The sequence below is a fragment of the Varanus komodoensis genome, unplaced genomic scaffold (assembly GCF_004798865.1).
Source record: "Varanus komodoensis strain SLA01 unplaced genomic scaffold, ASM479886v1 scaffold26, whole genome shotgun sequence".
NCBI classification, from domain to species: Eukaryota; Metazoa; Chordata; class Lepidosauria; order Squamata; family Varanidae; genus Varanus; species Varanus komodoensis.
In genome coordinates this window covers 1,657,422-1,683,234 of record NW_025335684.1, presented here as the reverse complement: position 1 = coordinate 1,683,234, position 25,813 = coordinate 1,657,422, and the positions used below count along the sequence as shown (strand labels likewise).

The following is a 25,813-nucleotide window of genomic DNA, read 5'->3' as shown; positions in this document are numbered from 1 at the left end:
GGGTTAGGGTTAGAAAAACGAGGCGTCCTGGCAGGGTTTTGATGGTTTGAATGTGTTTAGAATGGGCAGAAAGGATGAGCTGTGCAGAAAAACCTACTCAAGGGGGGCTTTTTCAAAATCGCATTAGTTTCCATGGAACTTTATCCCTATACTAGGGTTAGGGGTGTGCACCAGGGTAGGGTTAGGGTTAGAAAAACGAGGCGCCCTGGCAGGGTTTTGATGGTTGGAATGTGTTTAGAATGGGCAGAAAGGATGAGCTGTTCAGAAAAAGCTGCTCAAGGTCGGCTTTTTCAAAATCGCATTATTTTCAATGGAACTCTGCCCCTATTTTAGGGTTAGGGGTGTGCACCAGGGTAGGGTTAGGGTTAGAAAAACGAGGCGTCCTGGCAGGGTTTTGATGGTTGGAATGTGTTTAGAATGGGCAGAAAGGATGAGCTGTGCAGAAAAACCTACTCAAGGGGGGCTTTTTCAAAATCGCATTAGTTTCCATGGAACTTTATCCCTATACTAGGGTTAGGGTTGTGCACCAGGGTAGGGTTAGGGTTAGGAAAACGAGGCGCCCTGGCAGGATTTTGATGGTTGGAATGTGTGTAGAATGGGCAGAAAGGATGAGCTGTGCAGAAAAACCTACTCAAGGGAGGCTTTTTCAAAGTCGCATTATTTTCAATGGTACTTTGCCCCTATTTTAGGGTTAGGGGTGTGCACCAGGGTAGGGTTAGGGTTAGGAAAATGAGGCATCCTGGCAGGGTTTTGATGGTTGGAATGTGCTTAGAATGGGCAGAAAGGATGAGCTGGGCAGAAAAAGCTCCTCAGGGAAGTCTTTTTCAAAATCGCCCTCTTTTCAGTGGAACCTTTGCCCTATGTTAGGGTTAGAGGAGTGCACCAGGGTAGGGTCAGGCCAGTGGTGGTGAATCTATGGCACATGTGCCACAGTGGGCACGCAGAGCCCTCTCTGTTGGCACGCGAGCCAAGTCGCCCCAGTAGCTGCGCATCGGATAACAGCGCACATAGGGCCATGTGCATGCTCGGAAAGGAGCGATGACGTCACGAGCCCCGATTCATTTGCCACGACTCGTCTGAGCTTTCGCATGGCCGGTCAATGCGCTGCCAAGGATATATATACATTCGCTTGGACTGGCTCTGAGTTCTTTTCTCTAAACTAAAACCTCTGTTTTCAGGTTTTATTGCAGTGTTGGCACTTTGCGGTAAATAAGTGTGTTTGGGTTGCAGCTTGGGCACTCGGTCTCTAAAAGGGTCGCCATCACTGGACTAGACCTGGAGAGCCATGTTTAAACTAAAAGTGGAGAATGTCAGCGTGACACTACACTTAACAGTGTTTCCTGCACTCCACTTCGGTTCAGGCAGTTTCTTTTGCACCAAAGGTCTTTCCTTCCAGGGTGGGGGGTGTGGGGGGGTGAAGCCTTTCCCAGCATAGCCGTAAGCTTCTTTCCCCACGCCTGTGTGTTCCTGAACAGAACTGGCCCATCAACGGAGGGCGGAATCTCGCCCAGGAGCCGACGCAGAGGGGGCTGCTCTTGACCGGGTGAGTTCACGGGCCGTCTCCGTCCAGGAGCAGGCGGGTGGCGTCGGGCGGAGCGCCTGCTCGGCGAGCTTCAGCCTGTGCCAGATCTCTTCTCCCTGATGCCGGAGTGCAGGGCAGGGAAGGAGCAGCTCAGGCTGCGACCACCCAGATCCAGGCTGGGCATCAGGAAGAGCTTCCCCACCGTCAGAGCAACACGACAGGGGATCCAGCTGCCCAGAGAGGTGGGGGGCTCCCCCACACTGGAGACATGCAAGGCGAAACCGGGCAGCCACCTGGGTGGGATGGTGTGTCGTGGGGTCCTGCCACAGCAGGGGGTGGACTGGATGGCCTTCGTGGCCCCCTCCAGTGCTACTGTTCCGTAATTCCGTGATTCTCTGAGGCTCATGCGCCGATGATGCTGGAGGCGAGGATCGGTGGGTGGCACTTGCCGGAAGCCCCACCCTTGTCACGAGGAGCCAGCAGGGGCGAGCGTGTCCCCCACGGACACGCTCGGCCCTGCGCCAGATTAGTTTGGCTGCCTGGCAGGAGAGCGTCAGTGGCCTGGCCCCTTTCGTTCCCGCAGTCGACCCCCCCCCCCCACTCTCTGGATTGCCTTCCGCTCCTCTTGGCAACGCCCGCATCGCTCTTAGCCAAGCGCGTCCCAGGCCTGGGGATGTTCCTAGTCCTCAGAGAGGCCTGCTGAGCCTTGCCGGCCGGGGTGGCCAGCAGATGTTCGGGCCCAAACGGGGGCCTGGGAGGAGACGGCGTCGACTGGCCACCCAGGGGCTGATGTGCAGCCAACCCTTCGGCTCCCGCCAGGAAGGACGCACCCCGCTCGTTTCTCACGTCGGCCACGAGCTGTCTTCGGGGCTGAGGGCTTTCTTGCTCTGCCCAAGGAGAGCAAGGGAGAATAAGAGTTCATACAATCTTTCTGGATGTGGAGGGAGGGCAGAGAGAGAGGGTTTCGTTCCTCCTGTATAATACAACGACGCACCTGGTCCGTGCGGGAAGTGAAGAGGGGGAGATTCAAGAGGAGCAGAAATTGGGTCTTCACACAGTCTTAGTTACACTGTGGAATTCCCTGCCGCAGGAAGCCCCTGACGGCCGCCAGCTGGGATGGCTTTTAAAGGGGATTAAACGAACTCATGTGGGAGAAGGTGGCCAGGGGCCGTCTTCGCACATCCTGGCTCACGAGCACACCAGCGTGCCGATGTGCGCGGCTCCGCGGCTCCTGCTTGAACCTCCAGCGAGCAGGAGTGACGGAACAAGCTACGGGATGTGGCTTGTTTGAACCAGCAGCCCGCATCTCCAGGGTCCCAGCCTGGAGGGGCCCCCCCAGCACGCTCTCCGCCTCCTTCCCCTGCTGTTTTTCCGCTCCTTGCGTGAAGGAGGCCTTTCGAGGAACAGCTGGGAGAGCCCACTGCGGCCCACTCCTTTTCTGAGTTTCTTCCTGCTCGGTCTCGGCCTCTGCGACCCTCCGTGCGCAAGCAGAGAGCGCTCCCATGCTGCAGTGCTGCAACAAGCACAGCCCTGTGGAAACCAAGATGGAGAGTCGCTTCCATTCACTTGCCCCTGTGTGGCACATCCGTCGTGCCTCATTTGCGGAAAAACTCTCTGGGTGGCAACTCAAAGTCATGAGGAGCAAGGCGGTAACGCAGGAACATGTTAGGGGTGCCTCCTAAAACCAACACGGGAAGTCAGAGTGGGTCTGGCCCGTGGGAGGAGGTCGTTTTGGGGGCCGGGGAGCGGGGCTCGAGGATCTGGGGAGCGCTTGGGCCGGCCGGCTCCTGCCTTACCAGCATGGCATCCCTCTCCGCAGCCACGAAGACGGCACCGTGCGGTTCTGGGACGCGTCAGGAGTGTCCCTCAAGCCCTTGTACAAGCTGGGCACGGCCAACATTTTCCAGACGGACTGCGACCACAACGACAGCTTGAACCAGGCCTGCGAGGAGGAGTGGCCCCCTTTCCGGAAGGTACTTGTCCTCCCGTCTCAGGTGTGCTCCGAGACCTCGAAACTCACGGGGTGGGATTGAGACGCCAGAGAGAAGTCCCCGGTAGAGATATTTCCTTGGGCACGGCGCGACCGGGAGCCACGGAAAAAGATGTGGCCGTCCGCTGTCGGGGTTGCTAACTTCAGCAGGGGGACAGGGATTGTATCCGCCTGGGAATCTGCAAGCGGACTTCGGACTGCAAGCTGAGAAGGGAAGGTTGGGCGTTGCTTAATTTCTCTGGTGAGCAAAGAGCTGCGGGCCTCGTGCGTTCGACAACGGCTTTTATTCCTGCTGACACCGCCAGACTTCTTAAGCCGACCCGAGTCGTGAGAGTTGCATCCTCTTTTGGAAAGACCTAAATAATTTCCTCTTCACGAGATCCATCTCAGTACATTCCTCCGCAGGACGTATAGCCGTCCGGTTTTATATATCTGTTTCACTGTGTACAGGTGACTGTTGATGGGTTATGACATACTTGGTATTTTTATGCTGCGGACAAAGTAATTTGTTTTCTTACGTTTTCTCGGTTCTTCCCCCTGCCCTCTCTTGGGATGGGGGATCTTTTAATCCAGGTGGGATGCTTTGACCCGTACAGCGATGACCCCAGGCTGGGCATACAGAAGGTGGCTCTCTGCAAATACACGGCCAAGATGGTGGTGGCCGGCACAGCGGGGCAGGTAAAGCCCCGTGCCCAGTTCGGCTCCCCCCACCCCCCGAAATCCTCCGGGCTCTCTCGTTCCTGCTCGTGTTCGGGCTGCATCCAAGCCGCCGCAGCGTTGCTCTGCCCTTCGAGCGAGCTCTCGTCCGCCTCTGTGACACCTAAAGCCCCGTGGCTCCCGGCACGCCGTCGTAACGGCCAGTTCCCCCCACCGCAGGTGCTGGTGATGGAGCTGGCCGACGAGCCGTCGCAGCATGCGATCAGCGTGGCCGTGCTGGACCTCCTCCAGGACCGCGAGGGCTTCACCTGGAAGGGCCACGACCGGCTGGCCCCCAAGAACGGCGCCCTGCCCTTCGCCCCCGGCTTCCAGCCCACAGGGCTGGTGCAGTGCATGCCCCCCGCCGCCGTCACGGCCGTCACGCTGCACTCGGAGTGGAACCTGGTGGCCTTTGGGACCAGCCACGGCTTCGGGCTCTATGACTACTACCGGAGGAACCCCGTGCTGGCCAGGTGAGGGCGGGGGGCTCACCGTGCCCGCCGAGGGCAGCCCGCCCTTGGCGACTGGTGGTGCAGCTTCCTCTTCCCTGGAAAAGGGGGTCAGTGCCCACCTGCATCTTCCTGGGCAGCCTGAGGTTTTGGGGGGTGCAAACTGGGGCGTCCTGCCACAGCTTCCCCAGGACGCTGGCTGGACGTCAGGAAGGGGGCGTGGGCGGTGCCCTTCCTGGGGCGACCTCTGGGGGCTCTCGGACAACCTGCGCCGGGGCTCATGGCCAGGTTGGCGCGTGTGCCGGACGAGTGCCGGAGAGCCGCCGGCGTCTGCCGTCCAGCTGCGGAGCCCTCTGGCCCCAGGGGGTCTTGGTGCCTCGGGCCCCATGCCGGGGCAAGGGGAGCGGGCCCCGCGTGGCCGCTGCACCCCACAGGGCCTCCTCGCCGCGTCTTCCAGGTGCACGCTGCACCCCAGCGACTCCCTGGCCATGGAGGGCCCCCTGTCCCGCGTGAAGTCGCTCAAGAAGTCCCTGCGCCAGTCCTTCCGCCGGATCCGCAAGAGCAGGGTGTCGGGCAAGAAGAGGGCCAACGCCAGCAGCCCCTCCAGCAAGGTGGGCGGCGCTGGGCTTCCTGCACATGGGCCCTGCGCATGGGCTTCCCGCGCATGGGCCTCCGAGGCCGGCGCGCCCCTGCAGCTCCCGCGTGTGGGGGTGGGGGGGGGACAGCCCCGTCGCGTGGCACTTTTGGGACCGGCCGCAGCGCTCGGTCTGCGCCTCGACTGGTGTCCCGCTCCGTGCCCCCCCAGCTGCAGGAAGCGAACGCCCAGCTGGCCGAGCAGCCCGGCCCCCACGATGTCGAGATGACCCCTGTCCAGCGGCGGATCGAGCCCCGGTCTGCAGACGACTCGCTCTCCGGGGTGGTGCGCTGTCTCTACTTCGCGGACACCTTCCTCCGAGACGGTAGGGTGGGGCGGGGCGGGGAGCCACGGGGCGCGTGGGGAGGCGTCTGGGGCAAGCCGGAAGCAGGAGGCGTTCTTCTGTGTCGACACCTATGGGGTGTTGCTCTGTTGTTCCGGGAACAGAAGAATTGTTCCTATGAACGGATGACTTGCTCGTCGAGAATGTTCTGTTGTCGTCGTCGTATCGCTTGGCGTTCCTGCCCTGGTTCTGCTTGTGTGGAACCAAAGAGACTTTCATGGTTCTCCTCGGCCCCATTTTCTTCCTCATAACAACAACCCTGTGAGGTAGGACGGGCTGAGCGTGAGTGACTGGCCCAGGGTCGCCCAGCAAGGTTCAGTGAGGACCAGAACCCAGATCTCTCAGGTCCCCTGTCCCGTACTCTGTGTCACGCCACACTGCTAAAACGTGACCCGTCCATCAAAAACGACTCACTTTTCCAAAGTGTCTAAGACGAGAAGTGCATCATAGATGTTGTCAATCGATCAGCGCCTGTTAGGCACCTCTCAGTGGTAGTTACGCATTTAGTTGGAAGGAAAGATGCAAATGCAGGTTGAAAGTTAATACAGTCGTAAGAAATGGCCCATTAAAAAGGACAACTTTCCGGATTTATTCATCGGTGATGTTGAGAAAATGCCTTAAAGCCCGATCCTGAACAAAGCCAGCCGTTCACCGGCCCTTTTTCTCCCAAAAATGCTCGAGTCTGGGTTGCTGAATGCCATCGGTGCAGCCCCCACATGGACCGAGAAGAGCAAATTATACAATGCAAGGCAAGGATGTGGTTAATTTTTTACACAAAAGGTTTTCTTACTAGAAGAGAAAGGAAGAAGCTGGCAGGCTGCTGGATAAACAGATAATTATCTGAAGAGACGTGGTTTCTGATAAAGCGAAGGTTTGCCTGTTGTGGCTTGTCTTAGGGAGACCAGACCGGTGTGGCTTTCCACTTTTTCTCACGCCACCCAGTTCTGTGGTCAGATGGGCAGGGATGCCAGCCCCCTCTGCGCCAGCCTTCTGACCCTCCCATGCCCTCCGGGTGAGCTGGGGCTGATGGGAATTGTGGCAACGTGGGGGAAGCTACTGCATCCTTGCCCTTTTCCTGCCCTAGCGTGCAGAATCGGCCCCTCTCCGCCAGGGCAGCGTCGGCCTCTCCCTTGCCACGTAGGAAGATACGTCGCACCCCCGGGACTGGTGGCAGCCCCGTCTCACGCCGGGAATGTCGGCGAGATCCCCGGGAATTCAGAGCCGGGTGGATCCACCCCGCTTGCTCTGCGGTAGACCCGGTTTTTTCGAGTCACGCGGATTCTGTCGCGCGGATCTCCAGATTGCACCACTGTGCACCTGCGCAGACACGCACGTGGGCGTCGCTGCCGATGCGCGGTTGGAACCGGCAGTGCGCACGCAGTCCAGTCCACCTGTGAGCAGGAGTGGATCTGGGCATGCGCGAAGCCCTGACAGGCCGGATTGGACGGGCTCCGTGCCCCCCGGCCCGCGGCTTCACGCCCTGCTCCTTCTCTCCTAGCCATGCACCACGGCCCCACCATGTGGGCCGGCACGAACTCCGGCTCCGTGTTCGCGTACGCCCTGGAGGTCCCCTCGCAGGAGAAGTTTTCGGAGCGCTCTGTGGAGGCCGTCCTGGGGAAGGAAATCCAGCTCATGCACAGAGCGCCCGTGGTGTCGATCGCGGTCCTGGATGGCCGGGGGAACCCGCTGCCGGAGCCGTACGAGGTCTCGCGGGACCTGGCCAAAGCGCCCGACGTGCAGGGCACCCATTCCGTGCTCATCGCCTCCGAGGAGCAGTTCAAGGTGAGCCTTGCTGAGCGCGTGGCAGCTGCCCGTGAAAGGGGAGCTGTGTAAAACGGCGGTGCCCCGCGGTCGCGGAGCTGCTTCCTTTCAGAAGGCCCGTGGACCTGAGTCTCCGCTTCCACGTGCTGGGGGATCTCGCAGGCAGTGCAGCTTTTGCAATCCGCTTTGGGGGCCTGGGCAAGTTATGAACAGGGGCTGCGGCATTTGCACATTCAGAGTGAGGGCAAGAAGCACCGCCCTCTCCCTGAACTGGCTTCACGATGCTGGCTTGTCCCTGCGTACTTCTGAATGTGGTGCAGGGTTGGCTTGGGTCAGTATTTGCCGTGCGAAGAGGGCTGCTGCCGCCGCTCTTCCTTTGGGGAAGGGGGACGTGTGACTCCATTTGGCGGGTGAGCACGACGCTTTGGGAGCGGCACTTGCTGGACCTCACTCCAGAGTCCTCTTTTGCCGAAATATCTGTGCGCAAGCGTTTCAGCCCCATCTTGGGGGTGCTTGGCTCGCGCATCGCACGCAGGTCAGGCGAAACGCGCGCCGCTCCGGCAAGCGCAGCGGGGGCGGCTGATGCGGAGGAGCCTCCGGAGAACGGGGCCCTCCCCTCCCCTCCCCGACCCGCTCGCTTTCCCCGTGCGCCCCAGGTGTTCACGCTGCCCAAAGTGAGTGCCAAGACCAAGTTCAAGCTGACGGCGCACGAGGGCTGCCGGGTGCGCAAGGTGGGGCTGGTGCACTTCGCCAGCGCCGCGTCCGAGGACTACGCCGAGCACGGCCTGGCCTGCCTCACCAACCTGGGCGACATCCACGTCTTCACGGTGCCGGCTCTGCGGCCCCAGGTCCACTACAGCTGCATCCGCAAGGAGGACATCAGCGGCATCGCCTCCTGCGTGTTCACCAGGCAGGGGCAAGGTGAGTGGGGGGGCGGCGGGCCGGGGAGCCCCCCTCGCAGCGTCCCCCGGGAAATCACCCTGTCGCCCCTCCCTCCTCTCTCCAGGCTTCTACCTGATCTCCCCATCGGAGTTTGAGCGGTTTTCCCTGAGCACCAGGAATATCACGGAGCCGCTGTGTGTGCTGGACACGAGTCGTGGCCAGGATGCCACGTGTCTCGGGTGAGGGCCGGGCGCCCGCTCTGGCGCTGTGGAGCGTGCCTCGCCGCTCGGCTGCTGCGGGGAACCTTTTTGGTGGGGAGGAGCCTGTGCTTCCGAGAGGGACTTCCTGCAGCACGCACGCTCGCTCGCTCGCTCGGGACCTAGGCTCTGAGTCAGCAGGCCGAATTCCCCCTCTGAGAATCTTGCCCGATGGATGAGTCAGGTTTCTAGTCCTCAGAGCTGTAGGGGCACGCCTGCAGGTGTGGAAGGGAAATAGGCTGTTGGTGGGCCTGGCCAGATGGGGGCCCACAGCTGCCAGACCGGCCCCCGGCCTTAGGTTTTGCCCCCACCCCATCCCAGCGGATACCAGCTGCAGCTTCCTCTTTCTTTCAGGAACAACTTCCCGGCAACGCCAAAACTCAGCCAGGCCAACGGGACGCACCTCCCGCGAGGCTCGGAGGCCAGCCGCTCGCTCACGAGCAGCGACCGTAAGCAACGACCGCGCGGGGACCCGTGCGCGCCCTTCGGGGCCCGGCCTGCACAAGCGGCACCGCAGGCGGGCGGCTCCACCTCGCAGCCGCCTTCCCCTTGCTCAGCCGGCCGATTGCTCCGAAGGCTTTCTCCTCCTCTGGTTTTCCATCACGGGGAATCAGCCGGTTTCTCGGGGAGGCTTTGAGTAGGAAAGGCAAAGGCGAAAGAGCTGGGCGCCGTGGTGGGTTTGCTCGGCTCGGCTCGGCTCGGCTCGGCTCTTCTTCGGCCCCCAACCCCGTCTTTGCTGCTGTTTGCCCAGGGTCCCCCGAGGAGCTGCAGGCGTCCTTCTGCCCCACGCCGGTCGACTCGCCCAGCAACAGCATCGACACCCCTCTGGACGCCTCCGGGGACATCACCACCGAGGAAGTCAAGGATTACCTGGTGTGAGTCGCTCTCGGTGTCAGTCGGAGCACCGGCTCCCTTCAAACGTGGCATCGCCGCCGGGCTTCCCAAGGGCCTGCTGCCGACTGGAATAGGCGCGTTTTCTGGGGCGTACCCAGAGGTGCCCCCCCCCCCCGGGGGCAGCCTGCTCCGTGGAGGCAGCCCAGGCCCAACACGAGGGGAAGGCGAGAGCAGGGCGGCCCCTCTTGGGTGGCTCGTTGGGCACCCTGATTTGAGACAGTCAGGTGCAGCGTCCGCTGACCTTGCCCCGCGATTGATGCTTAGTTTGACCACCTCTCTCTGTGCTACTTTCTTCTTTGCCCGTCCACGCAGCACCTGCTTTGGGCTTGTGCAAGCATAAAAGCCCCGCGGGGCAGTAGGGCAGCTGTGGAAGTTGAAAAATGCCAGACACATAAAATATAAAGACAAAAAGGGGTGTTTAATAGTCTGATCAGAAATGGTGTATCTGCTGGATGGGAAGACCTGAACCTGGCAGCGAAATGCAGGACGTAAAGCCCAAGGTGGAGCTCCCTGGAGGGCAGGCCGCAGAATTGATGTCAACTGGAAACTATTTAGGGCTTTTAAAGAAAGGTTTAACAGTTAAGGGCGATGTGTCCCAGTACTGAAAAGAGCCTGGATGTCTGAGTGCCATCCCTCTTCGCTTCCCAAATGCCAGGGCTGGGCCGGGCATCTTTTGTGCTCTGCTTAAACTTCTCTGGGCCTCGATCCGGTGCTGATGAGGCCATGTGTGGTGTTCTCCCCTTTCACAGGCCCTCCGAGGAAGCAGAGAGAAACCTAAGAAACATAAATGAGGATGAGGCTCGCTCTGCAGGGATCCTGATTAAATGAGGTACGGCCTGAGGGTTGCTCCTTCAAACAAGAGCAGCAAGTTTCTAGTCCTCAAGAGTGCCTGTGTACGTCCGGAGCCGATGCTTGGGGAGTTCTCCGGAGCTGCTGCCGGGAGCAAGGGCTGAATGGGCTGGGGAGCGTGGGGCAGGGGCCGGGGAGCGGCAGGAGCTACCTTGCCGAGGAGGAGGAGCGCCGCTTCACCCAGAGCTGTGTGACGAACCTGCCGAGCCGGGCGTGGGCCCATCCGGGCGCCGTGCATGCCAGCCCTCCTCCTCCTCCTCCTGCTCCTGCACAGCCGGGAGGAAGACACGGCACGCCGGCTCCTTCGGGATCCTCCTCCGCACAGGGAGGGGGGACGGGAGGCGGCCTGCGCCTCTGGGAAGGGGCTCGCTCGCGGCAGCGGAGCGTTCCTCAACGGCAGCCCTCCAGACCTTTGCCTTTGGGCTCCCGCTTCCAGCGCTTTCGCCCCCCAGGCCGGGCCTGAAGCCCGAAGCACGTGGCCGGGCCCGGGCCAACCCCCCGCCCAGTCCAAGGGTCCAGTCCAAGTGTGGATGAGCTGCTACGGAATGCATCCCGGGGGGGGGGGGCGTGTGGGTCTGAAGACGGGGGAGCGGGCCAAGATGCTCCCCTCCCAACGCAGAAAGAAAAAGAGGAAAGGCAGCCTGTTCCAGTTCAAACCTCGTCCCCCCCGCCCACCTCACCAGGGCCAAGGAGACGCTTTCTGTGCATTTTGAGTAGCGGGGAGATCGCCCGAAATTCAGGAAGCTGCTGCATGAGTGGAGATGGGGGAGAAAAGGGGGTGGCCTTGTGGGGAACCGAGGGGGCTGGATCCGACCTTTAGGACTGGGGCTCCCCGTCCTCGTCTTGGCATCCCGCTTGCACCCTGGCAGGGCCTAATCCAGCCCTGTTGATGAACCTGCTTTCCGTCTGCAGAGACACCCACGGTCCAGTGGACTCGCTCCGGCACTTGGAACCCCTCGAATGAGACTTCCCTCGGACAACCAGTGGTTGGCCCAGCCTCTCCTCCTCCTCCTCCCCCCAGAGACCCCCTCCCACATTTTTTACTAAGTGTCATAAAGTTTTTCTAACACGTGGCCTCGCGAAGCCTCCGCGCTGGAATCTTCGTCGCCACCTCTCCCTTGGTACCTCTGCACGATCGCGGCTTTTCTTGACGGAAAGGAAACTGTGTGCCAACCTCCAGCAGGACCAAGTTGTGTCTATTCTTCTTCCTTTGCACAAAAACACTAAAAACCCTTAATCTTTTTGGTTTTTTTTTTAAGCAAAACCAGACACAAACTGTAGGTGACAGGGACCGATGCATAAGTGACTAGACCTGCTAAGACTGAACCAGAGTCTCCAAGCTGGGGCTGAACTGGCGTCTCTTGGCAGCATTTTGTGCCGAAAGGGGACTTTTATGCACCGTCGGTGGAGGACCATTTTACTCTCGGGAGCACCGGGCGCCTCCTTGGGGCCCCCTGGACCGACCGGGCTGCCGGAGCCTCGCCTCTTGCCAGCTGATCTTAGTTCCCGCCAAGGATGTTCTCTTACGTGCTTTCCCATCCTCCTGCAGTGCCCCTGACGCTCGAAATGCCCGTTCGCACCTTGCCCAGCCTGATGGCGAAGGTGGAAAATGCCCGCCTCTCCCTGGCTGCAGGCAGGACTTTGTGGCCAAACCTGCCCGGAAGGACTCCCGCGGTCCCTTGCAATGCCGATGGAAAGCGTCCGCCCCGCCTCCTTTTCCGGCTCGGAGCGGCCGCATGACGGCTGGGCTGAGTGACCCTCTCGGGCCCCTGCCTGCGCTCGCTTCCGCTCCTTCCCCGCCCGAGGTGTGTTCTGCGGAGTGGGGGGCTTGCCATTCGCTGCACCTCAGAAGCTCCGTCCGGCGGGTCCTTCTCTCCCCGTGCGAAGCTGTTCTCGCCTGCCCGGAGACCTCATCGGAGCAAACGCTGCCTGGGAACTTCGTCTCGTCCTGGAAACGCCCGCGGGGGCCCTTGCTGTGCTCTTCTGCCAGGTCCTCCGTTCTGGCAGCGCGGTGCTTTCCAGGCTGGGGTCGCCCGGCGTTGGGGACCCCACGGCGCCTTAAACGTGTGCTTCTCCGCCACCGCCCTTCCGCTGCGCTGCAGCACTCTTCGCCTTAGCTGCGTGTGGGGGGCCCCGCAGAGACCGCGATGGGGGGCTGTGGTCCCGCCCCTGCGCTGCCCGTCCACCCCAGCCGCCCGAGCCGAAGGCAAGGCCTGCTGGAGCCGCGGGGGCAGCCAGCCCCCGATCTTCGGCCTCCCGTGAGATTTGGGTTAATGTGTTCTGACAAGGTGCCTCCGCCTTCCCCTTTCCCAGAATTGCGGCTCACACATTTTACAGGGGCAGTGGGGCTTTCCTGTCTTGAGTGGCCATCAAGTCCTGCAGCTTGCGGGCCTCGCTCCCACAAGCGGGACGGCTAAGCACACCCGGAGCATCCCGTGTCGGTACATGCGCTTTTGCGGACTGTCGGCCAGGGGCAGGATTGCCATCTGGGCACAGGGCGCCAAAAACGGCCTTGCAAGTCTCGGGCGCCTGTTGGAAACCCTTGTATGCCTCTCTGGCGGTGGAACGACGGAAAAACACCTGCTGCGCACTTGGAGTGTTGGGAGCCCAAGCCGAAGCGGCCATGTGAGCTTCGCAGCCTTCCCCGCTTCGATCTGCTCCCCGGCACATCCTCTTCCTCTCGAAGACCCCCGGGAAGAGCCCTCCCCGAGCAGGGGGCCTGCAGCCGTGCTCGAGCGCGGGCCCCCAAGCCGGGGTGTTCTGGGGGCTGCAGCGAAGGCCTCTGTGGGGTCCCAGACAGGAAGGTGCCCAGAAGCATTTGGACGCGTCGGAATGACTGAGCAGGTGCGGCCGCATCCCGCTTGGCGCCCGTTCCCTTGCCCAGCTTTGCTCCCGCAATAACAAATCGCCAAGTTTGCTTTCGAGGCCTGGCCCCAGTTTATCTTCAAATCCCAACTTTGGAGCAGTTTCTCGGCTACCGGCTGGACTTGCTGCGGGATGCTCTTAAGAGGCAGTGTGTTTCCATGGCCCTGAGGGTCGGAGGACCACCAGACCGGGCCTGCCTTGTCCCCCGTCACAGCCAGAAACTGTCTTTTGCCTTGCGGTGCTTTTGAGGTTTTTTGGAGGGGGGTTTGGCTGGCAGAGATGGCAGCAAGTTGGATTCCCTGAATTTGTTCATTCTGCAAGGGCTTCAGCCGAGAGATGCGCCTGCCTGCCTGCCTTCGTAGGGAAACCCTCTTTCCCCCAGTGCTCATTTTCCCGAAAAGATTCTGCCTTATCCTTGGAAGCGTCTTGCTCGGTTTTCCTTTTGCATTGCCTCCGAACACGTGGACTCTTGCAGGCCGACTTGTGCCAGATGCGGCCTCGCCGGCAAAGCGCGGGGCAGCTTCCCTTCCGGCCTTCGCTCGACCAGCTCCTGCGGTTTGCGGCAGCAGGACTCCCCCCCCCGACCTTCGGTCCCCCCCCCCGATGCTTCTGTGCCAAGGCAGGGCTGGCTGAGAGCCACTTCAGGGCCAAGAGGGGGGGGAAATCCAGCTGGACAGCAGGCAAGGACAGCCGGCCCAGTCTGTCCTCCGGACTGGGACGGACCCAGCTGGCCCTGCCTCGATCGGCGCGAGAGTCTTAAATACGGGGAGCCCCGCCTTGGGTTGGGGGGCCACCTCCTCCTCTGCCACGATTGGGGTTTTGCAGGGGGGACATCCTGCCACTCCCCCCCCCCACATGTGGGACCCCGGCCCCATTGAAGACAGTGTGGGGGCTTCGAATACGTCGGTACGGTTCGCATCCTGCCCCCTCGCGTGCGGGCGTGTGAATGATGGGTGTGTGAGTTGCGTGTGCCTGGTGGGTGAGGGGGGGCAGCCCTTAGTCAAAACGGTGTCTTACTTTTTTTTCCTTTTGGCAGATCGAATTGGGGAGGGGAGGGGAAGGGAGGGGGTTAGTTTCCTGGCTAGAATGTGCCCTTCTTGGTGGGACTTTTTTGGGGGTCCAGGTAATGGATTTAGCTTTGTTTAGTTATTAATACAGGTTTTTAATAAAGGGAAAAAAATAAAGCATTTAATACTGTAAGCTTGGTGTGGCTGCTTTACCGAGGCCCTCGCCGGGCGCCAGCGAGGGTTTCGTCCTCCCCGCTGCAGGGATGGGGCAGGAGGGTTCCCAGGCCCTCCCCTGGTGTGCACCCCGAGTGACGGCTGTGCCGGGAAGTCAGGGGGCCCTTCCGGAGGCTTCCTCCTCACCCCCTCCGTGTGCTGTGCGCAAGACTAGGAGGCGGCTGGCGATGCCACCGGCTCCCTGCCCTTTTGTCCGTGAGCGGGAGTCCGCCCAGCCCAGGTTTTGGGGGCTGCTGTGACACGGCTGCCTGCGAGCGATTTCCCCGTCTGCAAAGCTTCCGCTTGCTTCCCCGGGGCGAGCCCCCGAGCCGCAGGGCGACGGTGTCTCCACGGCAAGCAGGAGGGCACGAGCCACTGGGGCAGGGGAGCGTGTCCAACGGCCTGCGGCGATGGGGGGGGACGCCTCCCCCAGGCTCGGGCTGCGCTCCGTCTCCCGCCGGCAAGCACTGACAAGCACAAAGTGGCCATGCCTCCGGCGCGGGGCTTTCCCGGGCGGCATCGGGGTGTGCGAGCTCGCAAGGCTCCGCAAGTGCCCACCCTCGGATCGTGCCCACAAGTGAGGGGAAGCCCCTCCCCGTCCCCGGGCGCCCAGCACAGCCGGTCGGCACAGCCGTGTCTCCCGCAGCTCAAGCGCTGCCATTTTGTGGCGTGTGGGGTGCAGGCGGGGGTATGAGAGCGCCAAGACACCCTGCCTGCTCGATCTCTGCCCGTTGCACAGAAGTTGAAGGCACGGAAGGCGCTGCCCATGTTCTGTGAGCGCAGATGAGCTTCAGGCACTCGCAAATGCAGGAGCCACAGTCCCATGCGGCCAGGAGGCAGTAAAGAAGAAATGGCTACCGGTTGAGCCAGAGGAAAACGGAAGGGTGCAAGGACTTGGCCCCCGCTTGCTTGGGGGCACAGCCGAACCCCCCCCCCCGAGCAAAGCAGCCCTTCTTTAAATGCAACCCCAAGTGGCTGTTTTCTGCCCCATGAGGACTAGCAGCAGAGTCTATCTGCCAAAGCAAAAAACCTGTCTCTTTGCTGTTTTTTCCCCCCAAAATGGCATCTATCAGAGCTATGCAGCCAAGCACTGAGTTCCCGGGGGGGGTGGGGGTGCTGTGTATGGCAAGGCACCTGCAGGGTTGCATTGCCCATGTTCCTGCATCGGGGCTGATGGGAGCTGCAGCCCAGAGCAGTGGGGGGGCGGGGGAGGCACAAGTCCCTTTGCCCAGAAGAGGCATTTCAGCAGGCGTGCGTCCCCCCCCCCCCCCCGGGCCGCTGGGGGTGGGGGGGCCGGGGCCCCCCCCCCCCCGCGGCCCCCCGACCGGCCCCCCCCCCCCCCCCCGCCACCGGACTTCAGCTGGGCACCCCCAAGCGTCGGCACAAAGCCGCCCTTCCCGAACGGGGCCGGAACGAACTCGTCCGGACACACGGCTCCAAGAACGGGGCTCCCACACGGGTCTCGCGGAGGTGCGTGTTTTACATAAATAGCCCAGTTGCTACTGGTGGGAGCGAAACAAGCTCTCGCGGCCGTTGGGGGGCAGCGGGAAAAGCGTGTGCCCGTCGCGAGTCCCAAGCGCGAGCCACGCACCGCAACCTGGTCGCCCGAGGCGAGCGCGCGCGAGCAAAGCAGACAGGTCGGGGGGGGGGGGCCTTTAAAGGGGGGGTCCTGGGTCCCGGCACGCTCTTGCTAACACTTTGTCCGATCCACTGGCGCTTTGTCAAGGCAGAGCAGCTTGGTGGGGGAGGGACGGGGATGCCCCCCCCCCCCGTGCCGAAAGGGGTTTAAAGTCCATCGTCCACGTCGGAGGGTCCCGGTCGCAGCTTCGGCCCCTCGGTTAGGCTGGAGCCTTCCGGAAAACGCTCCAGGCGTGGAAGCAGCGGGTGAAGGCGGGGGGCTCGTTGCCTTTGCGCACCAGCCGGAGCTTCCGCGGGCGGCTTGGGTCTTTGGCGCGCATGTGCTGGATGTACACCTGGGTGGGGTGGAAAGGGGGGCTCAGCTGGGCCAGCGCCCCCAGGGAGAGGGCGCTTTGCTCGCTGCCGCCAAAATCCGAGGGGAGATGCTGCATCTTGCACACAGCACCAGCCTGAGCTCCGGCAGGCCTCCAACAACTCTTGGAGCCTTTTTCCAACCCGAGGCCCCAGAGACCATCGAAGGCAGGGGGAAGGTGCTCTGCTGTTAAAAATGGCTAAAAACATATCAGCGAAACAGCTCAATGTCCACCCACGTCAAAAGCATCCAAGTTTGCGGAGCTACAAGATAGGACTACGTATCCTGGAGTAAAACCGTTCCCGGTGGATCCCCGGTCAGGGCGACCTGCAGAGGGTTGTCTTTACCTGGCAAGCTTTGAGGCTCAGCTTGATCTCCACCTGGCTGGTCTGGGTTCCAACCCACATGTACACCTGAAAATGGTAGGTGAGGTTAGACAGTTCAAGGGGAGAGAGACAAAGAGCACTTCGGAACATGAGGTCCCTCCTTCACTCTCTTTCAGGACAAAGCTCGGCATGTTGAGGCAGGAAGTTTTGCAAGTTCACTGCTGGGAATCGCAAGGCTTGTTTGTCCGAGCATGTGCTGGGCTGCGCCCTTCCAGGACTTTGCCGGAAGCCGGCACCACGGCCTGAAACCGAGTGCGCTTATGCTCTCGGCTGCCGCAGTGAGTGCGGCTAGGAGCCACCCGCCCCGAGCGTCTGCCCAAGAGAGGGTTTGGCCTTAACGGCCCGTTCAAGGCCAGGCCCACCCAGAACACTCGGGTTTCTTCCTCCTGGCGGGATCCACCCCGTCCTCGCACCCAGCTGTGGCAAGAACGGCAGCCAAGCTTGGGGAGGACGTGGGGGCCGGAAGGGGCTGTGGGCGGAAGGCGGCGGCTCCCTCGCCCAGCGAGCCCGGGAGCCCTCACCTGCGCGCGAGGCTCTGCCCCACCCCGGCCACCCCCACCTGCCCCGGGCGCACCTCGCAGCCGTTGTCCAGCAGCATGATGTCGTCGTCGGCCAGGTCGTCCTGGCAGAAGTCCGAGCACTTTTCCGACACGGCAAAATAGCCCTTCTCGTTGGAACATCTGGGGAGGCAAAGCCAGAAGGGCCCCCTCAGTCAAGCCTGCCCCCGCCAGCCAGTCTTGCCCCCGTTTCAAAGGGCCACGAGCTGCGGACGTTCACCGAGCCCGAGGCCTTTCTGCGTTAGATTAATCGCAATTCATTTTTCAAGGACGCATTATTCTGTCCGCCTCGGGAGCAGAGAAAATGCAGTGGAGGTGGTGCTTGCCACAGTATTTTGCTTGTTAAGGAGGCCCTTTTAAGCCGCAAAGTTGCTAGTCCTTATGACTACGTGGATGTGTTTGAAAGCATGAGACCAGAAGCGGGAGGGGTGGATGAAACTAGTTTTGCAACTGCAGCTGAGCAGGAGCTGGGACTGTCTTGATATTCCCCACGACTGGGGGCAAACGAGCAAAAAAAGGGGGTTCTGTAGGATGGGGGGGTGCCCGTGAGGAGCTGGGGTGCTTGGCGTGCTGGACGGGCCCGACTTGCCAACCTGAAAAGGCGAGAATACTTCATGTACTCGGCATCCCCGTCATAGGGCTTCTGGGTCCCGATGCCAACCCAAAAGAAGTTCTCTGGCTCCTCTCCTTCGTTGATCACCTGGAAGCGAAGAAAGAGGGTCTCGGGTGGTCCGGGGCAGGTCCCTGGGCTTGGGCACCGGACGCCCCAAATGCAGGAGGGGCTGCAGCTTGAGGAGGTTAAGAGGACTGCGTTTCAGTGGAGAAAATGTCGCAGGACACACAGGTAGATAAGTGAGGTTTCCAAACATGCTTGCGGGTACCTGTTTGCCCTCTCCCGGGACTAATTTTGGAAGCCCCTTGGCGGCGTCTGATTAATCAGCCACCCCAAAGCCCGAAGAGCCGCTGCTGCCGGCAAGGGTCAACTCTACTGGGCCAGAGGGACCATGGCGCTTGGCGCAAGGGTGCTGCGAACGTGCCGGCGTAGATCTGATCTTCATCCAGACCCATGAGGACTGGAACCCTGGAAGGTTTTATCTTTACAGGGAAAGCGCAGGGGAAAGGCGGCTCTGGGGCAGAGCTGTTGCTTCGCCTGCAGAAGGTCTCCCAGCGTCCCCAGGGAGGGCGATGGGAAGAAACGATGGAGAGATGCAGCCGGTTCGGTGCCGGCAAACCGGGCCAGACGAATCACCGCCTGGACCCGGCCGACAGCACCGTCTGGCGTCCCCCGCTCATCTGCCTTGTGTCACGGACTGGCCCGCAAAGCCCGAGCCCGCTGCCGGCCACGGAGCGACTCCTCCTCCTCCTCACTCCTGCCGCCTCTCTCGGCCCCCTCACCTGCTTGCTGTAGGAGTCGTCGAACATGTGGTTCATGATCTCTTCCGCCAGTTTGGCTTCGTCGGGGTCAGCAGCGCGGCCCACCCAGGTGTACACAATCCCCTGGTTGTCGGTGCTCTCGAAGGGGACCTGGAACGAAGGGGAGGGGAGGAACGCGGCGGACGTCACCTCTAGCGCGGCGAAGGGCGTGGGGGAAAGGAGCTTCTACGGCATCCTAAAGAAACTGAGCTGGTGCAAGGAGCGGGGACGTGGTGATCTTACGGAGAGCCCCGTAACAGCTTTCAAAAAGGAGGAGGGCATTGCGGGATACGTTGAATAGCCCATGGCTCACCACCCGATACAAGCAACACCTCAGGAATTCGGTCTTGGTGGAATTCCACTTTGTCAAGTGTCTGGCTTCCCGTTCTGGCTTTGCAAACAAGTTTCTGGCCCTTATGAATACCAAATAACACGGCCAGAGCCTGCAGCTCTCCTCAGGGCTAGACCAGGCAGCTAAGTAGGAAGAACAGCCACTTGTGCCAAGAAAAGGAGTTGGACCAGATTGCCAGAGTAGACCCACTGAACACCTGCCGGGAAGCACTTTCAAAAGTCCTTGTGGATTTGGGAGATCTTGAAAGTTTCAACTTGGGTTTGGGGTGATTTGCAGGGTGTCTCCTGCATTTTCCCTGCTTGTTGAACTCTAGAGATGAAAATCTTGTGGCAGTCCTACTCTCTAGCAGGCCCCTGAGCAAGGGTCTTTTCAGTGTTGGCCTCTGAAATCCAACTAGTGTGAGCTGGCATCCTTTAAAGACATGAGCCTTTTAAAGTCTTTTAGTTCCAGCTCCCTCTGTGTATTTAAGTTCCCAGATTTTATTGTTGAGACTTTATTAGCTTATTTGCAAAAGTCATGTGCTTGGAGAGCTGGGCCAGAAAACCAGCCAAGGGACCTGTAAACCAATAAATGCTACCGCCCAAGCAGATGGCTCTGGGTGCGTTACCTTCAGGATGAAGCAAAACTCAGAGTTGAGAAAGCTTGAATCGGTGTTGATCTGGATGCATCTGAAAAGGGGGTGCAAAGGAAAAGAGGACGGAGAGCATCGCAATGAGCCCACGGAGGAGGTCTTGGTGGCCAGCGCCCCCCCGCCCCCCCCGCCCGGCCTGGGCGCCTGTCCTAAGGAGGACGCGATGCCTTGCAGCACGTCCAAAGAAGGGTGCAAGGTCTGGGAAGCCAGTCCCGCGAGCGGGGAGAGGCGTGGGGGGGGGGGGTGAGGCTTGGCCTGCAGGAAAGAACATGTGGGGCCTTCGGAGGCCTGGACTGGTGAGCCGCCAAGTTCCCTTCCACACCCGAAGGCAAATCAGAAGTGTTCCCAGCCTGCTGCGAAGGGGGACTACGAGAAGGAAGCCGGCCCCAGATGAGGCCCAGTTGCCGTTTCCCCTGCAAATTCCACCCCCAGGCCCAGCCCCTGCCTCGGGGACGGGGCCCAGGCCTCGCCCCTGGGAAGCCCAGGCTGGGAAAGCAAGCTCCAGCGGGCCCGAGGCAGGCAGGGGCCGGGTCCTGGGGGAGGAGGGCCTCACCGGGTGCAGAGGGCGCTGCCGTTCGTCCGGATGTGGTAGAGGCTTGGCTGGAGGCCGCTGTCGTCCGTGGCCTTCCTCTTGCCCCGGTGGACGATGAACTTCCTCTTGAAGTGCGAGAGGAACTTGGGGTTCTCTTGCTGCTGCGTCATGCGCACGACCTGAATCGGGGGGCAACCGCGGGTGAGCGGCCTCTGAGCCCCTACGGCCGCTTGTCCAAAGCTTGTGCCCCGGCCAAGAACCCTGCCAGAAAGGGGCCAGCTGTGGGGTGCGCAGCGCTGGGGGGAAGCCAGGAATTCTGCCGCTGGGGCACGGATGCCCGACGTGTGACCCGGGGGCTGAAGACAGCCATCCAAGGGGCCCCGATGCCCTGACCACACGGGTCCGGGTGGACAGGTGTCCTCTGTGAGCACCATCCAGAAAAATAAAGGAATCCTACTTTTGGAAGAGGCGGGAGAACTCCGGCCGCTCCCATCCGCTACTTGCCTCCAGCTTGCCGGGGAAAAGGTTCTCGAACTTCTTCTGCAGGCTGAACGTGAACGTCAGCCAGCCCATGTTGGAGGCCTCGCGGCCCTGCCAGAAATACACCACGCACTGGAAGTCCTCCTCGGGCTGCTTCTCCTCGTCCTCCTCGCCTTCCTCCTCGGCGGCCTTCTCTCCCTCGGCGGCCCCCTCTGCCCCCGCCTTCCTCTTCTTCTTGCTCTCGTCCGCCTCCTCCTCGCACTCCACCGGCACCCAGTACCTGCCGGGGCAGAGGGGCCGCTGCTCAGCCTGGCGCGAGGGCCGGGCGAGGAGGCCGGGCTCGTGCGCCGGGGCCAAGAGGCCCCCCTGCCCACCCCAGGCCCCCCGGGGCTCACCGGCAGAGGAACACGTAGCAGTCCTGCGTGTGGAAGTGGCCGAACTCCTCCTCGGGAAGGCGGGCGAACTTCTTGCCCTCCAGCACGAAGCCCTCCATGCCGTCGAGGTCCTCGTTCCACTCCTCCATGAGCTGCTCGGCCTGAGGCGGAGCACACGCCCGTCAGGACAGGGGCCGGGGGGGGGGCGCGGAAGGCAGCACCCGCCGGTCGATGGCAGCGGCCCCCTCCCCCCAGACGTGCCCCCGGGGCGCACCTCGCTCAGAGGCATGGGCGGCTGGCGCGGGAGGAACAGCGCCGTGAGGTCGGCCTTCATCTGGCCCTTCTTCTCGGCGTCCTTCTGCACCTTGCCCGCCAGCCCCCCGGCCTGCTGCACGGCCTCGGCGTTGCGCGTGTAGTCCACCTGCAGCACGTCGTCCCAGTTCTTGAATTTGGACTTGAAGACCTGGCGGGCGAGAGAAGCCGCTCAGCACCGCCAGCTCGGGCGACGGAGACCGTGCCCGGGAATCGCCAGCGCACCCCTCGCCGGGGCAGCGGGGCCCTTGGCGGAACGCTCCGAAAACCAGCCACCTTTTCTTCCTCCCGCACCCGTAGGCCTAAGCTGTCGTCAAGACGGCTTGCAGCCGAAGGGATGCAAAGCCCAGGAATAAAATATGACGCAAACCAGCGAGAAAATGAATGAATCGGGGTTGAAAACAGCAAGCAGAGAACCAACCATGGAAAGCTGCTGCTCCACCGCGGGGATGCAGGCAGCGAGCAGGTGAGAGAGAAGCGGAATCGCCCACCCAGTGGCCGAAACAGCTAATGGCGGGGTCGCAAGTGCGGGAAGGGGCCAGATGATGCGTCACCCGCACAGCCGCTCTTCGGAAACGAGCGCTTTCACCCGCCACAGGCCGACCCGTCCGGGCCACCCCGCAGACGCCAGCCCGCTCCGCCACGTGGCCCGCCCGCCGCTGCCCCCCGGTGCGGAGACCACCCTCCCCGGCCCACCTGGCACTCGGTGCCCTCCAGGTTGCGCACCACCACGGCGTGCTTGGGCCGGTGCAGCATGCCACAGAGCTCCTGGCCCAGCTTGAGGGCCGCGGCCCGCACCAGGCGCGGGGACTTCCTCCCGATCCAGATGAAGACGTCGGACCAGCAGTCCAGGATGTAGACCGACTTGGTGTCCAGCAGGCTCTGCAGCTGGGGGGGGAGCGGGGGAGACAAGCCTGAGCGCGTCCCACCCGAGGAGCGAGCTGCCCACCCCGACCGACACGGGCTGGGAAGCACCGCGGCTTTTCTGGGCTGCAATGCAGGGAGTCCATCGTGAACTTCTTGTAAGCAGCGTGGCCAGTGCGCGACAAAGACCTCGCCAGCAGCCTAGCGTCCTGCTTCCAGCCGTGGGCAGCCGCCTCGACAGAGCCCGCAAGGCCACGTGGCCACGATGGGCCCAGATCGTCGCCAGAGGGCGGCGTTCAGCAGCCCCCGAATGCGGACCTGCGGCTGAGCAGCTGCTGCAGAACTCCAAGTAGCCAAAGATGCCGGCCCGTTTGGGCCAGGCGCTCACGCTTGGCCTCGCAGGGCTGTTGTTGCAAGACGAGAATGGCGAGGAGGAGACTGGCGGGGGCCCCTTGGCCTGCCTCCCCAGAAGCGCAAACCTCACTGGCCATTCACCCCGCTGCGTGCCCCTCAGCAGGGTGGGCTGGATTCCAGGGGGCCGGTTCAGCCCACGGCCAGGTGTCCAGCGCCCGTCCCAGGAGAGGCCGAGCTCCCCCGTGACCCCCTGGGCCTCACCAGCCTCATCTCGGGGAGCAGCTCCACCGAGGGCCTTTTCTTGTGCTCCACGGAGAGCTTGTAGTTGATCTGCGGCAGCTCCAGGTAGCCCAGGCCCAAGCCCACCTGTGGGGACACGGGAGGAGAAGGCATTAGTGGGGGGAGGAAGCCGCCTCGCCTCGGGGGGCCCGGCCAGGCCTTGCCCGAGCGGGGCGGAAAGGCACGAACACCCGGCCAGCCACGGGGCAGAATGAACGCAGCCGCTGCTTCGGGCAGCCAGGTTCAAGCGCGACAGATACTTTTCTTAGGAGTGGTTTATTGTTCAGAACCATCTTTAAAAATCTGGCTATCATTATTACGCTTTTACTGCCAGGGGGAGAAGAGGCAGTTGTGGGCCTTCCTGCCCAGGGGGACTTGCTTGGGGTGGGGGGGGTATTTGCCGTTCTGCCCCAGGGGTCAAAATGACTCAGGCCGGTCCCAGTGTGAGAACCGCACCTTTGTGCCCACGGCCAATGCCAGAGTTGCCGGGGAAGACCAGCTATTGATTTAAACAAGCCAGGCCTTCCGAGAAACCCCAAGGGGCAGAGTAGAGACTGCTGCCCCCCCTCCCCCAGCTTGAATGCCGATTTGGTTGGAAATAACAAATTTTGGAAGCGTCGGAGAGAGCGCTCTGAAAAATCCCTGCACTAGCAGCACAGGTAGGAACAGAGGCACACGGAAGATGGGGAAAACACTGCATTCGTGCGCATGAGCCGTGGCAGGGGCGGGGGGCAGCCCTCTCTGGGCCGCAGCATCGCAGCACCCCCCCCCCCCCCCCCGCCTCCCCCCCCCCCCCCCCCCCGCCCCGGCTTCCCCCTGCCCTCTGAGCTGAGCTCCTTGTCCTCCGAACTGGAGCAAGTGAGAAAAGGACGCCTGTTCAAGACCGAGGAAGGCCGCCCCACCTTGTAGAGTTTGGGCTTGGGTGGCTTGAAATCGTCCGGCACACTGATCCTGATGGCCTCCGGCTGCCCGCCAAGGATCTCCCAGAACTCCGGCGTCTCCTGGGTCTCGACCAGCAGCAAGATTTCCGCTTTGCCCTTCCGTTCGTTCTTGTTGATCTTCTCGGCGAACAGTCTGGAGGGACAAGACCACGCAGCGGGGATGGGAGTGGCACGCCAGAAAGCTCCCGGAGACGCTGCGAAGTGCGGCAAGGCAGGCCCGGCTTCCCCACGGAAGGCCGCACTGGCACTTTTATCCCCGGCCAATCGGGCAGGGTGTGGAGGAATCCTGCCAGAAGCTCCCATGGACTGCGTGGTGCAAGACAGCTTCTGATGGTCCTTATGCAGAACCCTGAGGACTAGGATCTTAGTTTCGACTGATTTATTTGTTTGATTTGTATACAAGTGGCCTGCTAGCATAATGCTCTGGCGGGAGGCCCGTTACAATTGCCAGTTTAGGGGAAGGAAGGTAACTCAAGTGCCTGGAACTTGTTTGCTGTGCGGAAGTTCTCCAGTTCAGTCCCCGGCAACTCTGGGTAGGGCCAGAAAGGAATCCTGCTAGAAGACCCAAAAGCTGCTTGTCCTCATGGAGGAAAGCTACCAGTGGCTGATGTATCCGATGCGCAAGGATAAAACCCACGCACTCACCTAACTGATCATGGTGCGAAGATGAAAACCGTGCCATCTCTTTTTATTTTGTGGTATTTAAGGCCTGCCTTTCTCCTTGCAGGGAACCCAAGGTGGCATTTACCTGGCTTTGGTGGTGCTGCTCAGGGTGGCCTTGCTCCCTCGCCAGATGTAGATCTCCAGGCCGTGATCCAACAGGAAAACAAACCTACAAGGGCCCCCGGAAAGGGATGAGTTGGAGGAAAGAGGCGCAGGAGAAGCGGCCGCTGACCGGGCTTTACGTCGGAGGGCAGAGCCCAGAGTAGGGAGAGGGTGCAGCTGCCCCTCTTGGGCCCCGATTAAATTCCACAATGGAAAACTTCCACCGGGGGCTCTGCCCCATCGCCACTCAGGGCAAGCCCTTTGGGCTTCCACAGATTATTCCCAAACACAAGACCTTCCTGAAGCCAGACTGCAGCCAAGCCTTTCCCCAGGGGCCACACACGGGCAATCCGAAATGGGCCCTGGACTCAAGTTCCCCACGGAAAACCTGTGTGGCTCCACTCAGAGCTGCTCGAGGCTTGGAAGTGAAACCGATGCACGTCCTTGAGCCCTTGTTTTCCACGTGTGGGGATATTTTGGGCCGGCAGAGTATTAAACCCATGCTGACCTACTCCTTTCCCAAGTCCAAAGCATCGGCAGAGAAGCTGGCTGGGGAGAGCCCAGTCCCTCTCTCGTCCTTCGAGGATCAGAGATGGCCTCAGCGGGCGACATTCTCCCACGAATCCCCCTGCACATTTACCGAGGGTCCAAAGAGGCGCCCTTCAGCGGTACTGGTTCCAGTTTGATGTTCTTCTTTCCATAAACCCGGTACAGCCTAAATCAGAATTGCAAAACAATTAGGGGATGGGGGAGAAATCAAATCTATTAAGGCGCGCGGGGGGACAGACAGCAGCGTTTCCTGAGCGACGCGTTAAGAAGCAACCGCCGTGAAAGTATTTGAAATGATAACTGGAGAAAAAGGGTGAATTTAAAAGGAGATGCAACCCAGAAAAGAGTCTCTACCCTAGAAGAAAGACTTAGAACGTGCAGACTAGAAAGGCAGAGCATGAGGATTTCAGCGTGGGACACAGAGAACGAAGGAGGAAAACAGCGGGAGCAGGAAAACCTGATGAGAATCTAAGTGAGTTCTCCAGGCACCAATTTGAGGCGGAAAGGGCCATGCCCGGGACCGGACTTGGAAATGCCAGAGGGCGGGGATCTTTCTGCACCTCTTGCCTTCTGGGCCCGGCCCGAGATCATTGCTGGCCACAGAAAGTTCGTGGGGACCGTCGTTTTCCTAACCCTAACCCTACCCTGGATTTTCTCCTAACCCTAATTTGA

At 61.4% G+C, this 25,813-nt stretch overlaps 2 protein-coding genes across 3 annotated transcripts in view; one reads left to right on the top strand and one right to left on the bottom strand.

The window, feature by feature from the left end:
* LLGL1 (LLGL scribble cell polarity complex component 1) overlaps positions 1-14,342 on the top strand; it is a 32,971-nt gene extending 18,629 nt beyond the window's left edge. For both annotated transcript variants that reach the window (XM_044433597.1, XM_044433596.1), the window contains exons 10-22: positions 1,476-1,543; positions 3,342-3,495; positions 4,086-4,190; positions 4,389-4,681; positions 5,115-5,268; positions 5,463-5,616; positions 7,133-7,416; positions 8,052-8,316; positions 8,402-8,516; positions 8,889-8,983; positions 9,286-9,409; positions 10,178-10,257; positions 11,190-14,342. In XM_044433597.1, the coding sequence (XP_044289532.1) occupies positions 1,476-1,543; positions 3,342-3,495; positions 4,086-4,190; positions 4,389-4,681; positions 5,115-5,268; positions 5,463-5,616; positions 7,133-7,416; positions 8,052-8,316; positions 8,402-8,516; positions 8,889-8,983; positions 9,286-9,409; positions 10,178-10,256 (1,890 nt within the window). In that variant the 3' untranslated portion in view covers position 10,257; positions 11,190-14,342. The remainder of the gene's footprint in view (positions 1-1,475; positions 1,544-3,341; positions 3,496-4,085; positions 4,191-4,388; positions 4,682-5,114; positions 5,269-5,462; positions 5,617-7,132; positions 7,417-8,051; positions 8,317-8,401; positions 8,517-8,888; positions 8,984-9,285; positions 9,410-10,177; positions 10,258-11,189) is intronic.
* A 1,475-nt stretch (positions 14,343-15,817) lies between these two features.
* Positions 15,818-25,813, bottom strand: part of FLII (FLII actin remodeling protein) — a 23,453-nt gene continuing 13,457 nt past the window's right edge. Inside the window, exons 16-30 of the mRNA XM_044433510.1 lie at positions 25,233-25,307; positions 24,576-24,659; positions 23,789-23,960; positions 22,869-22,973; positions 22,086-22,277; positions 21,352-21,540; positions 21,099-21,238; positions 20,728-20,983; positions 20,245-20,402; positions 19,668-19,728; positions 18,691-18,819; positions 17,889-17,995; positions 17,313-17,418; positions 16,700-16,765; positions 15,818-16,335 (exon numbers count right to left, since the gene is read on the bottom strand). Of these exons, the coding sequence (XP_044289445.1) occupies positions 16,201-16,335; positions 16,700-16,765; positions 17,313-17,418; positions 17,889-17,995; positions 18,691-18,819; positions 19,668-19,728; positions 20,245-20,402; positions 20,728-20,983; positions 21,099-21,238; positions 21,352-21,540; positions 22,086-22,277; positions 22,869-22,973; positions 23,789-23,960; positions 24,576-24,659; positions 25,233-25,307 (1,975 nt within the window). The 3' untranslated portion in view covers positions 15,818-16,200. The remainder of the gene's footprint in view (positions 16,336-16,699; positions 16,766-17,312; positions 17,419-17,888; positions 17,996-18,690; positions 18,820-19,667; positions 19,729-20,244; positions 20,403-20,727; positions 20,984-21,098; positions 21,239-21,351; positions 21,541-22,085; positions 22,278-22,868; positions 22,974-23,788; positions 23,961-24,575; positions 24,660-25,232; positions 25,308-25,813) is intronic.